We start from the raw sequence: 17936 nt of genomic DNA on the forward strand, positions 1-17936 counted from the left end.
CCACGGGATCTTTTGCGTCCACCTGAGAGAGCAGACATGGCCTCGGTTTAACGTCTCATCCGAAAGACAGTGCAGCGCTCCGTCAGCACTGCACTGGAGTGTCAGCCTGGATTTATGCGCTCAAGCCCCTGAGTGAGACTTGAACCCGCAACCTTCTGACTCTGAGGCGCATGTGCTACCCACTGGGCCACAGCTGACGCTGAAGGATAATCGGTGCTTTTTTAGAATGTTTTTAAAGCTGCCCTTTCTGCAATTTTCAATCTCTGTGTCTGTTCAGCTCAACCGTGATTTGTAGTCATTAGCAATTGGACCGAGACTTCACAAATGTAATGTGCTTTTAGCTTTTTTACGGCCATGTATGACAAGCAATGTCAACTGCATATCCCAGGGATATGGTAGGGGTGGTGCTTGTGGCATTTAAAGCAACCATATTTAGATCAATGGACCCCCACATTTCTAATAATATAAAAGCAAAATACTGCGGATGCTGGAATCTGGCACCACATTTCTAGTTATGGAGGAGTTTAAAAGCCTGCTGTGTTTTATTTTAAAAAGCTTTCTTAATATTTTATTAAACATTTCAGATCATTGTGCATAATTCTTGATCTGCTTTTATATGGCATTAACTCCTTGTGATTGACTGGGGACAACGTCCTGTTCATTCTCTTTCAGTTATGCATGCCCTGATGAGAATTCTGGTGGTAATATCCTTGAGGAACAGGTTGATGCCACCATTGATTATCATCACTACAGTGATCTTCATCAGCAAAAAAAGCAAATGAGGATCATGTGTCAGCCGTGGCTCAGTGGGCAGCACCCTCGCCTCTGAGTCAGAAGGTTGTGGGTTCAAGTCCCACTCCAGAGACTTGAGCACAAAAATCCAGGTTGACACTCCAGTGCAGTGCTGAGGGAGTGCTGCACTGTCGAAGGTGTCATCTTTCGAATGAGACGTTAAACCGAGGCCCCGTCTGCTCTCTCAGGTGGACATAAAAGATCCCGTGGCACTATTTTAAAGAAGAGTTATCCCCGGTGTCCTGACCAATATTTATCCCTCAATCAACAGAACAAAAGCAGATCAACTGGTCATTGTCACATTGTTGTTTGTGGGAGCTTGCTATGCGTAAATTGGCTGCCGCGTTTCCTATGATTCAGAGTCGCTGTTAGCACAACTTTTATTTTCCCTTCAAGATATTGTGCAGATGTAATACAATTTGGGAGGAAAAACAGAGAGAGTTGTTGGTGCCCAAAGCACCATGAGACCATCTGGGAGTGGATCCATGAGACCATCTGGAAGTGGATCCATGAGTTGGGTCCTCCCTGTAGTTGAAAGGCTATTTGGCCCATAAAACCTATTTCTTGCACAGATTCCTTAAAATCTTCCCTTTCCTGAACTCGACCCAGCCCGTGTGAATATCTGCAAATGTTACCCCTGCTATCCAGCAACAACGGTACATTGAGCAACGCTCTAGACTATCCATATAACCTGGCACCCTACATTTTAAATCCTTGTCTGGTTGTCTTCCTTGGCATGACATTTCAATGTTCCCAGTAACTCGGGAACGACTGTGCTGTGCTACCCACAAAATTCAGGACTTTTGATCTTTGAAAATTCCCTAGATTCCAGAAAGGTTCCGGCGGATTGGAAGGTAGCAAATGTAACACCGCTATTCAAGAAAGGAGGGAGAGAGAAATTAGGGAACTACAGGCCAGTTAGCCTGACATCAGTCGTCGGGAAAATGCTGGAATCCATTGGTATCAGGGCACTTAGAAAATCATAACATGATTAGGCAGAGTCAACATAGTTTTATGAAAGGAAAATCGCGTTTGACAAGTTTATTAGTTTTTTGAGGATGCAACTAGTGGGGTGCCGCAGGGATCAGTGCTGGGACCCCAACTATTTACAATCTAGATTAACGACTTGGAGGAAGGGACTGAGTGTAACTTAGCCAAGTTTGCTGATGATACAAAGATGGGAGGAAAAGCAATGTGTGAGGAGGACACAAAAAATCTGCAAAAGCACATAGACAGGCTAAGTGAGTGGGCAGAAATTTGGCAGATGGAGTATAATGTTGGAAAGTGTGAGGTCATGCACTTTGACAGAAAAAAATCAAAGAGCAAGTTATTATTTAAATGGAGAAAGATTGCAAAGTGCCGCAGTACAGCGGGACGTAGGGGTACTTGTGCATGAAACACAAAAGGATACTATGCAATTACAACAAGTGATCAGGAAGATCAATGATATTGTGGCCTTTATTGCAAAGGGGATGGAGTATAAAAGCAGAGAAGTCTTACTGCAGCTATATAAGGTATTGGTGAGGCCACACCCTGGAATACTGCATGCAGTTTTGATTTCCATATTTACGATAGGATATACTTGCTTTGGAGGCAGTTCAGAGAAGGTTCACTAGGTTGATTCCGGAGATGAGGGGGTTGACTTAAGAGGAAAGGTTGAGTAGGTTGGGCCTCTACTCATTGGAATTCAGAAGAATGAGAGGTGATCTTATCAAAACATATAAGATTATGAGGGGACTTGACAAGGTGGATGCAGAGAGGATGTTTCCACTGATGGGGGAGACTAGAACTAGAGAGCATGATCTTAGAATAAGGGGCCACCCATTTAAAACTGAGATGAGGAGAAATTTCTTCTCTCAGAAGGTTTTAAATCTGTGGAATTCGCTGCCTCAGAGAGCTGTGGAAGCTGGGACATTGAATAAATTTAAGACAAATAGACAGTTTCTTAAACGATAAGGGGCTATGGGGAGTGGGCGGGGAAGTGGAACTGAGTCCATGATCAGATCAGTCATGATCTTATTGAATGGCGGAGCAGGCTCGAGGGGCCGTATGGCCTACTCCTGTTCCTATTTCTTCTGTGCTTATGTAACTAGCAGGGTAGATAAAGTGGATGTAGAATATTTGGATTTCCAAAAGGCATTCACTACGGTGCCACATAAAAGATTATTACACAAGATAAAGGCTCATGGGATTGGAGGTAATGTATTAGCATGGATAGAGGTTTGGTTAACAGACAGAAAAGAGAGAGTAGGGATAAACGGGTCTTTTTCAGGTTGGCAGGCTGTAACTAGTGGGGTGCCGCAAGGATCAGTGCTGGGGCCTCAGCTATTTACAATCTATATTAATGACCTAGATGAAGGGACCGAGTGTAATGTATTGACAATACAAAACTAGGTGGGCAGTAAGCTATGAAGAGAACACAAGTGTTGCAAAGGGATACAGATAGACGAGGTGAATGGGCAGTAGTGTGGCAGATGGAGTATCATGTAGAGAAATGTGAAGTTATTCACTTTGATTGGAAGAATTAAAAAAAAAACAGAATATTTTTTAAATGGTGAGAAACTTTTAAATGTTGGTGTTCAGAGAGATTTGGGTGTCCTTGTGCAAGAAACACAGAAAGCTAGCACACCGGTACAGAACATTAAGGAAGGCAAATGGCATGTTGTCCTTTATTGCAAGGGGGTTGGAGTATAAGAATAAGGAAGTCTTTGCTACAATTGTACAGGGCCTTGGTGAGACCTGGAGTACTGTGCAAAGTTTTGGTCTCCTTATCTAAGGAAAGATATACTTGCCTTGGAGGCGGTGCAACAAAGGTTCACTAGATTGATTTCTGGGATGAGAGGGCTGTCTTATGATGAGAGATCGTGTAGAATGGGCCTATACTCTCTGGAGTTTAGAAGAATGAGAGGTGATCTCATTGAAACATACAAGATTCTGAAGTAGATTGACAGGGTAGATGCTGAGAGGTTGTTTCCCCTGGATGGAGTGTCCAGAACTAGGGGGCACAGTCTCAGGGTAAGGGGTCGGCCATTTAAGACAGAGATGAGGAGGAATTTCTTCAATCAGAGGGTTCTGACTCTTTGGAATTCTCTGCCTCAGAGGGCTGTGGATACTGAGTTTCTGAATATATCAAAGGCTGAGATAGATAGATTTTTGGAGTCTAGGAGAATTGGGATATGGAGATCAGAAAGGAAATTGGAGTTGAGGTCAAAGATCAGCCATGATCTTATTAAATGGCAGAGCAGGCTCAAGGGGCCGTATGGCCTACTCCTGCTCCTATTTCTTATGTTCTTAAGTTATCTTTATCCTTACAACAACTTGTATTTATATAGCACCTTTAACGTAGTAAAACGTCCCAAGGTGCTTGTATTATGAGACACAAAATTTGACACCAAGCCACATAACGAGAAATTAGGCAGGTGATCAAAAGCTTAGTCTAAGAGGTAGATTTTAAGGAGCATCTTAAAGGAGGAAAGAAAGGTGGAGAGGTTTAGGGAGGGAGTTCCAGAGCTTGGGACTCCGGCAACAGAAGGCACGGCCACCGATGGTTGAGCGATTATAATCAGGGATGCTCAAGAGGGCAGAATTAGAGGAGCGCAGACATCGCGGGGGGTGGGGGGGGTGCGGGGGGAGATGGAGGAGATTACAGAGATAGGGAAGGGCGAGGCCATGGAAGCATTTGAAAAAAAGGATGAGAATTTTGCAATGAGGCTTTGCTTAACCGGAAGCCAATGTAGGTCAGCGAGTACAGGGGTGATGGGTGAGTGGGACTTGGTGTGAGTTAGGACACGGGCAGCTGAGTTTTGAATCGCCTCTAGTTTACGTAGGGTAGAATGTGGGAGGCCAGCCAGGAGTGTGTTGGAATAGTCAAGTCTCGAGGTAACAAAGGCATGGATGAAGGTTTCAGCAGCAGATGAGCTGAGGCAAGGGCAGAGACGTGAGATGTTACGGAGGTGGAAATAGGCGGTCTTGGTTATGCTGCAGATATGTGGTCGAAAGCTCATTTCAGGGTCAAATATGACCCCAAGGTTGCGAACAGTCTGGTTCAGCCTCAGACAGGAGTTGGGGAGAGGGATGGAGTCAGTGGCTAGGGAACGGAGTTTGTGGTGGGGACCAAAAACAATGGCTTTGGTCTTCCCAATATTCAATTGGGGAATATTTCTGCTCATCCAGAACTGGATGTCGGACAAGCAGTCTGGCAATTTAGAGACAGTTTGCAACCTAATGACTTCCACCTCGCTCTTTTTCCAAAGATATTTTTTTAAAACAACAACATCTTGCATTTATAGAGTGTCTCTAATGTGATAAAACGTCCCAAGGCACTTGTAAACAAACAACATTTGACGTCGCACCACAAGGGGAGATATTGGGAGAGGTAACCAAAAGCTTGGTCAAAGAGGGTAGGCTGTTTTCTCACCTTGATGAAGATTCCCAAAGTTTCTATCCTCGGGGCCCTACATTCTTGTTATAACGGCACTTACAGCAATGAGTGGACATTACGCATTCTCAGCATTTCAAAAAGCTGCATCACGCCCTCTCTCCATATTCCACACGATAATGAAAATAAGTTCAGTCAATGAATCTCAAGTCCGAGTCCCAGAATCGTCCTTTGCTGTTCTTCTCCGGACTGCGATACATCGATGTATTTTTGAAAGTCTGATGCCCAAAGCTGCACACAATATTCCAAACTTCGTCTTGTCACTGACCTGTGCTGCATGGCTTGGGGAAAGTCTCAGTGGGGGGTTGAGAATGAGGTGGATTTTCCTCCTCTGTGAAGCAGCGGGATGCTCAATTCCCAGCTGCAATAGGGAGGAAATAAAAGGTTGGAGACCAGGTCTGTGCATGCCCTCTGTCGCCCAATGATTTCCTGGGAGTTTGTCTAAAGGGGGCGGTGGGGTTTGGAATACTTGGACCTAGAACAATATTTTTTAATAGTTTCATGGGATGAGGGCGTCGCAGGCAAGGCCAGCACTTATTGCCCATCCCTAATCACCCTTGAGAAGGTGGTGGTGAGCCGCCGCCTTGAACCGCTGCAGTCCGTGTGGTGAAGATACTCCCATAGTGCTGTTAGGGAGGGAGATCCAGGATTTTGACCCAGTGACGACGAAGGAACAGCGACATATTTCCAAATCAGGATGGTGTGTGACTTGGAGAGGAACTTGGAGGCGATGGTGTTCCCATGCGCCTGCTGCCCAGCAGGTCCATGCCAGTGTTTATGCTCTACACCAGCTCCTCCCACCCTTCTTCATCTAACGCAATCAACATATCCTTGTTTGACATTTGTTGGACTGTTTTACTCCGAAGCTCTGATGTTCTAGCATCCCAAGAACATTGCTGTACTCATCATCATAGGCAGTCCCACGAAATTGAGGAAGACTTGCTTCCACTCTAAAAGTGAGTCCTTAGGTGACTGAACAGTCCAGTACGAGAACCACAGTCTCTGTCACAGGTGGGACAGACAGTCGTTGAGGGTAAGGGAGGGTGGGACTGGTTTGCCGCATGCTCCTTCCGCTGCCTGCGCTTGATTTCTGCATGCTCTCGGCGATGAGACTCGAGGTGCTCAGCGCCCTCCTGGATGCACTTCCTCCACTTAGGACGGTCTTTGGCCAGGGACTCCCAGATGTCGGTGGGGATGTTGCACTTTATCAGGGAGGCTTTGAGGGTGTCCTTGTAACGTTTCCTCTTGCCTACCTTTGGCTCGTTTGTCGTGAAGGAGTTCCGAGTAGAGCGCTTGCTTTGGGAGTCTCGTGTCTGGCATGCGAACGATGTGACCTGCCCAGCGGAGCTGATCAAGTGTGGTCAGTGCTTCAATGCTGGGGATATTGGCCTGGTCGAGGACGCTATGTTGGTGCGTCTGTCCTCCCAGGGGATTTGTAGGATCTTGCGGAGGCATATAGTATGTGACTGATGCTCAAATCCCTGACAGCACTACACCGTGTACAATTAGCTTTCATTGTATTCTTCCTCTTCTCCCTTTATGCTAGATGGCTGCGGACAATTTCGGTCATCCTCTTCTTGAACAAGCAAGATCTTCTGGCTGAGAAAGTGTTGGCAGGAAAATCCAAAATTGAAGACTATTTTCCAGAGTACACACGTTACACTACACCAGATGATGGTAATGCTTCCAATGTCTTATAAACTGCACAGAGCCTATTCAGAAACATAGGAGCAGGAGGAGGCCATTCGGCCCCTCGAGCCTGTTCTGCCATTCAATGATATTATGGCTAACCTGTGACCGAACTCTATATACCTGCCTTTGGCCCCATAATCCCTTAATGTCTTTGGTTAACAAAAATCTATCAATCTCAGATTTAAAATTAACAATTGACCCAGCATCAATTGCTGTTTAACCAATAAGGGAATTAAGGGTTATGGGGAGCGGGCGGTTAAGTGGAGCTGAGTCCACAGCCAGATCAGCCATGATCTTGTTGAATGGCAGAGCAGGCTCGAGGGGCTAGATGGCCTACTCCTGTTCCTAATTCTTATGTTTGTGGAAGAGAGTTTCAAATCTCTACCACCCTTAGTGTATAGAAGTGTTTCTTAACTTCGTTCCTGAAACGTCTGGCCCAAACGTTTAGGCTGTGCGGCCTAGTCCTAGAGTCCTCTACCAGGGAAATAGTATTGTATTAGTTCCCCTTAATATCTTGAAGATTTTGATCAGGTCACCCCTTATCCTTCTAAATTCTAGGGAATACAACCCTAATTTGTGTAATCTCTCTCCGTAATTTAACCCTTGGAGTCCGGGTATCATTATGGTCCTTCCAACACCAATATATCATTCCTACAGTGTGGTGCCCAGAACTGCTCACAGTACTCCAGGTGCGGTCTAACCGTGGGTTTGTATAGCTGCAGCATAACTCACGCTCCTTGTATTCCAGTCCTCTAGAGATAAAGGCCAGCATTCTATTAGCCTTTTTGATTATTTTCTGTACCTGTCCGTGGCATGTTTAATGATCTATGTACCTAGGTCCCTCAGTCATTTTGGACCGCCACTGTTTTTAGCCTGTCATAGATAGGATCGCTATAAACGATTTGCTCGTATAATCTGATTACATTTGTAAAGAGAAGTGTTTTAGGTGAATTCATTCCTGGCAGATGCTGATCTGTCAGGCCTGCCCCAATGCATTTATTATCGTTCAGGCCTGTCTCCGCATAGACCTACCCCGCCCCCTGATCCACTCCTTTTGATGTTTTTTTACTGTTGCGTTTTTTTCACATTTGTTCCTGGAATGTGGGCGTCGCCGGCAAGGCCAGCATTTACTGCCCATCACTAATTGCCCCTCGAGAAGTTGGTGGTGAGCCGTTGCCTTGAACCGCTGCAGTCCGTGTGGTGAAGGTACTCCCACAGTGCTGTTAGGCAGGGAGTTCCAGGATTATGACCCAGCGCCGCTGAAGGAATGGCGATATATTTCTAAGTCAGGATAATGTGTAACTTGGAGGGGAACTTGCAGGTGATGGTGTTCCCATGCGCCTGCTGCCCTTGTCCTTCTAGGTGGTAGAGGTTGTGGGTTTGGGAGGTGCTGTCGGAGAAGCCTTGGCGAGTTGCTGCAGTGCATCGCGTAGATGGTGCACACTGCAGCCACGATGCGCTCACTGACCTGTTTCTAGCCCCTTTGGGCTAATTGACAATCTGAAGCCAGTTTTCAATGATAGAATGTTAGCAAATACAGTATAATCACTTGTATTTATGTCGTGGCATTATCTTAGAACCCTCCCCCCATCAAGGTGCTTTAAAGAAGCACTCCAACTGAAGTTTAATTTAATTTTTCACAGAATCATAGAAATTTGCAGCACGGAAGGAGGCCATTTCGGCCCGTCTACCATCCTTTCAGGCAGTGAGTTCTAGACCCCCACCACCCTCTGGGTGAAGAAATTTCCCCTCATATCCCCTCGAAACCTTCTACCAATTACTTTAAATTTATGCCCGCTGGTTGTTGACCCCTCTGCTAAGGGAAATATGCCATTTCTATCCACTATATCTAGGCCCCTCATAATTTTATACACCTCAATGAAGTCCCCCTTCAGCCTCCTCTGTTCCAAGGAAAACAAACCCAGCCTATCCAATCTGTCATAGCTAAGATTCTCCACTCCCGGCAACATCCTCGTAAATCTCCTCCGTAACCTCTCCAGTGCAATCACATCATTCCGGTAATGCGGTGACCAGAACTGCACATAGTACTCTAACTGTGGCCGAACTAGTGTTTTATACAGTTCAAGCATAACCACCCCCACCCCCCCGGCTCTTGTATTCTATGCCTCGACTAATAAAGGTAAGTATTCTGTATGCTTTCTTAAACACCTTAACTACCTGGCCTGCTACCTTCAGAGATCTGTGGACATGCACTCCAAGGTCCCTTTGTTCCTCTACACTTCTCAGTGTCCTACCGTTTAATGTGTGTTCCCTTTCCTTGTTAGCCTTTCACACTTTTGTGGATGAAATTACATTTGCCACTGTTCTGCCCACCTGACCAGTAGATTGATATCCTCCTGCAGTCTACAGCTTTCTTCTTCATTATCAACCACACAGCCGATTTTAGTGTCATCTGCAAACTTCTGAATCATACCCCCTATATTCAAGTCTAGATCATTGATGTATACCAGTACTAAGCCCTGCGGAACCCCACTGGAAACATCCTTCCAGTCGCAAAAACACCAATCAACCATAGGAACATAGAAAATAGGTGCAGGAGTAGGCCATTCGGCCCTTCGAGCCTGCACCACCATTCAATATGATCATGGCTGATCATGCAACTTCAGTACCCCATTCCTACTTTTTCTCCAAACCCCTTGATCCCTTTAGCCATAAGGGCCACATCTAACTCCCTTTTGAATATATCTAACGAACTGGCCTCAACAACTTTCTGTGGTAGAGAATTCCACAGGTTCACAATTCTCTGAGTGAAGAAATTTTTCCTCATCTCGGTCCTAAATGGCTTACCCCTTATCCTTAGACTGTGACCCCTGGTTCTGGACTTCCCCAACATTGGGAACATTCTTCGTGCATCTAACCTGTCCAATCCCGTCAGAATTTTATATGTTTCTATGAGATCCCCTCTTATTCTTCTAAATTCCAGTGAATATAAGCCTAGTCGAACCATTACCCTCTGCTTCCTGTCTTTGAGCCAATTTTGGATCCCCAACTTGCCACTTTGCCCAGTCTGCCATGTGGGATCTTATCAAAAGCCTTGCTGAAATCCATATACACTACATCATACGCACTGCCCTCATTGACCTTCCTTGTTACCTCCTCAAAAAATTCAATTAAGTTAATCAGACACGACCTTCCCTTAACAAATCCATGCTGACTGTCCTCAATTAATCCGTGTCTTTCTAAATGAAGATTTGCCCTGTCTTTCAGAATTTTTTCCAATAATTTTCACAACACCAAAGTTAGGCTGACTGGCGTGTAATTACTCGGTCTATCCCTTTCTCCCTTCTTAAACAAAGCTACCACATTCGTAGTTCTCCAGTCCTCCGGCACCACACCTGAAGCCAGAGAGGATTGGAAAATGATGGTCAAAACCTCTGCTATTTCCTCTTTTGCTTTACTTAACAGCCTGGGATATATTTCATCCGGGCCTGGGAACTTATCCACTTTCAAAGCTGCTAAACTCCTTAATACCTCTTCCCTCACTATATTTATTTCCTCTAATATTTCACACTCCTCTTCCCAGATAGCTGAACAATGCCCAAATTAATTTCATTTTTGAAACTGTCAGGGTTGAGTCTGCCCTAGAGTGGTGATCAATGTTTCAGGCCTTCAATGCATTGGACAATTCCATTCAGTGAGTCTTGCTGTGATTGATAGCAGGCCATTAGTAAATATTTTTTTTAAACTGCCTGTTTTTTTTTTTAATTCATTGCTTCTTTGTTTTGGGGACAGCAACGCCAGAGCCTGGAGAAGACGCAAGAGTTACAAGAGCGAAATATTTTGTACGGGACGAGTTTCTTGTGAGTATTTAATCGAGATGGATGCAGTGTCGGAAAGAAATCCATGCAACAAAACTACTGCTCGCTGAGCCAAATAGGGAGCTTTACATTTTATTTAATCATTCACAAACTGACGGGCAAAGTCTCTCGGAGTACGGGAGCCTAGTGGTTGTGTTACTGGACTCATCCCAGAGGCCTGAACTAATGATCCAGAGACGTGAGTTCAAATCCCACCGTGGCAGCTGGGGAATTTAAATTCAAACATAATTAAATAAAATCTGGATTACAGTAATGGTGACAATAAAACTGCAAGATTATTGTAACAACCCATCTGCTTCAGTAATGTCTCTTAGCAAAGGAAATCTACTGCCCTTACCCGGTCTGACCACAATGTGGTTGACTCTTAATTGCCCCTCTGAAATGGCGGCTCACCACCACCTTTTCAAAGACAGTTAGGTGTGGGCAATAAATGCCGTTTGTATCCCATGAACAAATTTTAAAAAAGGACATCACCCAAGTTTGAAAAGTGTACCAGAGCACGGTCCCTGCATGCCCGCCTGTGACGACCCACGGTTTTTGCACCCTTTTCACATCCCGTCAATGCCCAGCCGTGCTCTCCTCCCTTTAGCTCAAGTTGGTATTTGTCTTGCCCCATTCCCTCACGGTTTTGCTGACCGCCTTCCCTACTCCCTGCACTTTCATCTTGAAATTTTTTTTTGTGGGAAATCAGTACAATTTGTTTTGTTTATTGTCCCTTTTATATTCCAGTCGGTGATGGTGCGACCGGGGGCGATAGGTGGTACAGATCTTAAGGTGCACAGTATAGAAACATAGAAATTAGGTGCAGGAGTAGGCCATTCGGCCCTTCGAGCCTGCACCGCCATTCAATAAGATCATGGCTGATCATAGAAACATAGAAAATAGGTGCAGGAGTAGGCCATTCGGCCCTTCTAGCCTGCACCGCCATTCAATGAGTTCATGGCTGAACATGCAACTTCAGTACCCCCTTCCTGCTTTCTCGCCATACCCCTTGATCCCCCGAGTAGTAAGGACTTCATCTAACTCCCTTTTGAATATATTTAGTGAATTGGCCTCAACTACTTTCTGTGGTAGAGAATTCCACAGGTTCACCACTCTCTGGGTGAAGAAGTTTCTCCGCATCTCAGTCCTAAATGGCTTACCCCTTATCCTTAGACTGTGACCCCTGGTTCTGGACTTCCCCAACATTGGGAACATTCTTCCTGCATCTAACCTGTCTAAACCCGTCAGAATTTTAAACGTTTCTATGAGGTCCCCTGTCATTCTTCTGAACTCCAGTGAATACAAGCCCAGTTGATCCAGTCTTTCTTGATAGGTCAGTCCCACCATCCCGGGAATCAGTCTGGTGAATCTTCGCTGCACTCCCTCAATAGCAACAATGTCCTTCCTCAAGTTAGGAGACCAAAACTGTACACAATACTCCAGGTGTGGCCTCACCAAGGCCCTGTACAACTGTAGCAACACCTCCCTGCCCCTGTACTCAAATCCCCTCGCTATGAAGGCCAACATGCCATTTGCTTTCTTAACCACCTGCTGTACCTGCATGCCAACCTTCAATGACTGATGTACCATGACACCCAGGTCTCGTTGCACCTCCCCTTTTCCTAATCTGTCACCATTCAAATAATAGTCTGTCTCTCTGTTTTTACCACCAAAGTGGATAACCTCACATTTATCCACATTATACTTCATCTGCCATGCATTTGCCCACTCACCTAACCTATCCAAGTCACTCTGCAGCCTCATATCATCCTCCTCGCAGCTCACACTGCCACCCAACTTAGTGTCATCCGCAAATTTGGAGATACTACGTTTAATCCCCTCGTCTAAATCATTAATGTACAATGTAAACAGCTGGGGCCCCAGCACAGAACCTTGCGTTACCCCACTAGTCACTGCCTGCCATTCTGAAAAGTACCCATTTACTCCTACTCTTTGCTTCCTGTCTGACAACCAGTTCTCAATCCACGTCAGCACACTACCCCCAATCCCATGTGCTTTAACTTTGCACATTAATCTCTTGTGTGGGACCTTGTCGAAAGCCTTCTGAAAGTCCAAATATACCACATCAACTGGTTCTCCCTTGTCCACTTAGCTGGAAACATCCTCAAAAAATTCCAGAAGATTTGTCAAGCATGATTTCCCTTTTACAAATCCATGCTGACTTGGACCTATCATGTCACCTCTTTCCAAATGCGCTGCTATGTCATCCTTAATAATTGATTCCATCATTTTACCCACTACTGAGGTCAGGCTGACCGGTCTATAATTCCCTGATTTCTCTCTCCCTTCTTTTTTAAAAAGTGGGGTTACATTAGCTACCCTCCACTTGATAGGAACTGATCCAGAGTCAATGGAATGTTGGAAAATGACTGTCAATGCATCCACTATTTCCAAGGCCACCTTTTAAGTACTCTGGGATGCAGTCCATCAGGCCCTGGGGATTTATCGGCCTTCAATCCCATCAATTTCCCCAACACAATTTCCCGACTAATAAAGATTTCCCTCAGTTCCTCCTCCTTACTAGACCCTCTGACCCCTTTTATATCATTCAACCTCAGTACCCCTTTCCTGCTTTCTCTCCATACCTCTTGATCCCTTTGGCCGTAAGGGCCATATTTAAGTCCCTTTTGAATATATCCAATGAACTGGCCTGAACAACACACTGCGGTTGGGAATTCCACAGGTTCACCACTCTCTGGGTGAAGAAGTTTCTCCTCATCTCGGTCCTAAATGGCTTACCCCTTATCCTTAGACTGTGACCCCTGGTTCTGGAACTACCCAGCAACAGGAACATTCTTCCTGCCTCTAACCTTCCAATCCTGTCAGAATTGTATATGTTTCTATGAGATCCCCTCTCATTCTTCTAAACTCCAGTGGATACAAGCCCAGTCGGTCCAGTCTCTCCTCGTATGTCAGTCCAGCCATCCCGGGAATCAGTCTGGTGAACCTTCGCTGCACTCCCTCAATAGCAAGAACGTCCTTCCTCAGATTAGGAGGCCAAAACTGAACACAGCATTCTAGTTGTGGCCTCACCAAGGCCTTGTACAACTGTAGTAAGACCTCCCTGCTCCTATGTTCAAATCCCCTAGCTATGAAGGCCAGCATGCCATTTCACTAGCCCCACAACCCTGCGAGATCTCTGCGATCCTCCAACTCTGGCCTCATTCCCATCGCCCATTACCATCAGTGGCCGTGCCTTCAGCTGCCTCGGCCCTGAGCTCTGGAATTCCCATCCTAAACCTCTCTTTCCTCCTTTAGGCCGCTCCTTAAAACCTACCTCTTTGACCAAGCTGTCCTAATATCCCCTTGTGTGGCTCGATGTCAAATTGTGTTGGATTTACACACCTTGGGACGGTAAAGGCGCTATATAAATACAAGTTGTTGTTGTTGTTGGCGTGCTGCAGTAAAGCCTGGTTTGTGTGTGTTGGCGGCCGAAGGGTAAGAGGCTAAACGTGTGATGTTGCGACGGATGTATACTGTCATTTGTATTCCCGTACCGGTATCTGAGTAACCCACCAGCCTGGGCGGAGAGGAGTGTCACAGATGTTGTTTCTTCTTGCAGAGGATCAGCACAGCGAGTGGCGATGGACGACATTACTGTTACCCTCACTTCACCTGTGCAGTAGACACAGAAAACATCCGCAGAGTATTCAATGACTGTCGAGACATTATTCAAAGAATGCATCTTCGTCAGTATGAACTGTTGTGATGGAGAAACAACCTGAGTTCTTGATTTTCGGACTCCCTGGTTCCTTTTTCTTAATGTGCCCACACAGGGTGGAAGAAATATGAGCGGAGTGTGTCAACTTTGCTATCTAAACTCTCTCTCTTTTTTTTCCCTTAATTCCTTATTTTCCTCTCCTTTTTTTTTGTGCATCTCATTCTATATATATTTTTTTTAAACTCTGCTTTTCCCTCTCTGTGGTTCCACTGAGCCGTCTGGCTACCTCTGTGTCTGGCAGACGTCTGAGTACACCTCGGCCTGTCTCCCTGCAGGCTCGTAGCTCTATCGTCTGGTCGTCTCTGTCCTCGGGCAGCAAGCGATGGCAGTACCTTCAGACCTCTCCCTGTGTGGGTCTCTTTTCAACACAACACTTGAGAGTACTTGATGGGGAAAATATATTAGGATGAAAATGCACTTTTTGCATCAGGTAATTAAAAACAAAAAAAAAAACTGTTGAGGAAGTTCACACAATGTAGCAGCACCACAATATTTAATAGTCTCACAGTTTTCAGCATTAAATGAAATGCAGGCCGGGCTGAAAGAACGAGGACCTTGTCTTAAGACAAATGTGGCAAAGAAATAGTACAGAGGCAGGATGTGCAAATCCTACAAATAGGAGCAATTTTTCTAAGGTCTTGGGGCTGCCGAGTCTCACCACACCTTAGATCTTGGAACAGGAACTGCTTCGGCCTATACATCCAGGCTGAAAACTACCACACACTAATGTTTGTTCGAGCTGTCCACAATGATCCCTTCGCTTAGATCATGAATGGACAAATAGTCCTACATTTGTTTTTATTGTTTTGTTTATTTTATTGCTGGATTATTATCTTGTACAGACTGTAAAATGTATTATTTTGTACAACTTTATTGAAAAAAAAATACTTGTAGAAGATCTTTGTGCCTTGATTATGGCTGTACCTGTAAAATGAGCTAAGATGTAAGTATGTTTGATTGCGCTGTACAGCTTTATGTCAAAAAAAAAACCCTGTCTACAGCAGTGGCTGGAGATGGGGAGTTTATCTGTAGAGATTAGGTTTTTTCTGGTTTATAAAGAAGGAAAATGCTCTTTAGTAAAAAAAAAAATGAACCTGTATAAATTATGCAAATTAACCACTTACCTTTACAAGAAGAGGTCAGAGGTGACGAGATGTTGCAACATCACGCCTTGTTTTTGGATTTGCAGCTTTAACACATCGGAATCCATTCAAGTGTCCAAAATGCAACGTGGAATTATTTCTATGGGAACCAAGGTTTTTTTGCTAGAAGTATACATGTTTGGTAACTCTTTGGTCATTCATAGACCTTCACAGATGCACAGGCATTGTGAATGTGTGAGCACCATTAGATAGGCTCTTAAATCCTTGTACCAACAGCAGCTTTTATTGTGCAAGTAAATAGTAACAAAACGGAAACAAAAGAACAACTAAGGTGTAAACCTTTGTGTCTGGCCTAAGAGAATTACATAATGACATTTTTATTTCTCTTTTAATAAAGAGATATGTTAGAAAAGTTTATTTTAAATATTGTAGAATTTGAGATGTGTGAAAATTTCTCAGACTTGAATAATTTATGCAAATCACATTCTCAGAACAAGTTGTGGTACAGTATCGGAGAAAAAAAAAGCAAAAATCGCTGTAGCAATAAGGCATGTCCTTTTTAGTAACTATTACACTGCTTCATATTTTATACCTAGGTGTTTTATGTCTCTGTGAGTATATACTTTTCATGTGTCCGAGATAACTTGTACAATTTGTACAATGTTAAAAAAAAAATTACAGTTGCAATAACAGAAATCTAGTTAAGTGTTAGTTCTATATTACTTTAAAATGGAGACCTGATGTGTACTATTCTCCCCCCGCCCACCCTTTGTATAATACTGTTTTGAGTTTTAGTTTTTATGCCAAATTAACATCTATCATTGCAAAATCTAGCTACATTTACGAGTAGGAATGGTGAGGAGAGGCGCTCATGGCTGAGAAGCACTGCCTACCTATAAAATCTGGAGGCCAGCCGAGCGCGACATGTTGCTTTTTCTATCAGTGAATCAGTTTGTGATTGTGCTTATTGGTATCGGGGTGATGATATGTGCTGCCTTCCCATCTAGAGCTGGTTAGATCAATCAAGACCGAAATGAGATTGCATAGAATGTACAGCACAGAAACAGGCCATTTGGCCCAACAGGTCCGTGCCGGTGTTTGTGCTCCACAGGAGCCTCTTCGTGAATGATGAAAATCGTCGTTTAACATTTATAATTCTTTCCGCACTCCAAAACTCAACAAATACAAAAATTGTAACTTGTAGTTTTGAAATCCACAGTACCTCTTTTCCAAAGGTGAATGACAGTTTAATTATTTATTGACTGCAATCAATTTTCCCCCCAAATCGTGTTTGACTAAAATTGACATGAAATAGAAACATAGAAAATAGGTGCAGGAGGAGGTCATTGGGCCCTTCGAGCCTGCACCACCATTCAATAAGATCATGGCTGATCAGTCACCTCAGTACCCCTTTCCTGCTTTCTCTCCGTACCCCTTGATCCCTTTAGCCGTAAGGACCATATCTAACTCCCTCTTGAATATATCCAATGAACTGGTATCAACAACTCTCTGCGGTAGAGAATTCCACAGGGTAACAACTCTCTGAGTGAAGAAGTTTCTCCTCATCTCGGTCCTAAATGGTTTACCCCTTAGCCTTCGACTGTGACCCCTGGTTCTGGACATCGGGAACATTCTTCCTGCATCCAACCTGTCCAGTCCCGTCAGAATATTATATGTTTCTATGAGATCCCCTCTCATTCTTCTAAACTCCAGTGAATACAGGCCCAGTTGATCCAGTCTCTCCTCATATGTCAGTCCTGAAATTTCAGTCTAACACCCACATATTCATTAATTGGTTAGATGGCGCTGTTCTGATTTGGGGTTTAGGTTACTTGCTGGGGTATAATAGTGGGAGACTGATTGGACATTTGGCCATCCTACACCTGATCAGGGAGTGTTCAACACTGCCTCTCCCTATTTCAATCTATAGGGGGACGTTTTCTCCCTGTGTAACAAACTCCCAAACAAATGATTTACAATATCATTTCACAGTGCGCACATAAACTCTTCCCTACCGTTATGACATTAGGGGGCTGGTGAGCTAAAGCAGATTTGGGGGTCTGGATACTGCAGTCTTTCAGCTCCCAGATCCAGGCTTGGAATTCAGCGCAGACTTTTGGGATCTTGTCTCTACTGGCTGTAAAGATCCTACGTGAAATGGGTTTGGATAATCGTAACTCAGTTCGTAGAGGATACAGGCTTACAGTCCGGAAACCGCCCATGTGTTCATAAATTGGCTAAATGGTGCTGTTCTGATTTGGAGTTTAGGTTACTTGCTGGGGTATAATAGTGACAGCGGAAAGAGTGTACGGCAAACCAGTCCCACCCACCCTTTCCCTCAACAATTA

General features: G+C 44.5%; 1 protein-coding gene across 2 annotated transcripts in view; it reads left to right on the forward strand.

Annotated features, from left to right (window-relative positions):
* Window positions 1–16448, forward strand: part of LOC139277593 (guanine nucleotide-binding protein G(s) subunit alpha) — a 352449-nt gene extending 336001 nt beyond the window's left edge. For both annotated transcript variants that reach the window (XM_070896271.1, XM_070896281.1), the window contains 3 exons: window positions 6777–6907; window positions 10676–10743; window positions 14327–16448. In XM_070896271.1, coding sequence (XP_070752372.1) covers window positions 6777–6907; window positions 10676–10743; window positions 14327–14473 — 346 coding nt within the window. In that variant the 3' untranslated portion in view covers window positions 14474–16448. The remainder of the gene's footprint in view (window positions 1–6776; window positions 6908–10675; window positions 10744–14326) is intronic.
* The last annotated feature ends 1488 nt before the right edge of the window (window positions 16449–17936 follow it).

Source organism: Pristiophorus japonicus, chromosome 1, assembly GCF_044704955.1.
Source record: "Pristiophorus japonicus isolate sPriJap1 chromosome 1, sPriJap1.hap1, whole genome shotgun sequence".
Taxonomy (NCBI): Eukaryota; Metazoa; Chordata; class Chondrichthyes; family Pristiophoridae; genus Pristiophorus; species Pristiophorus japonicus.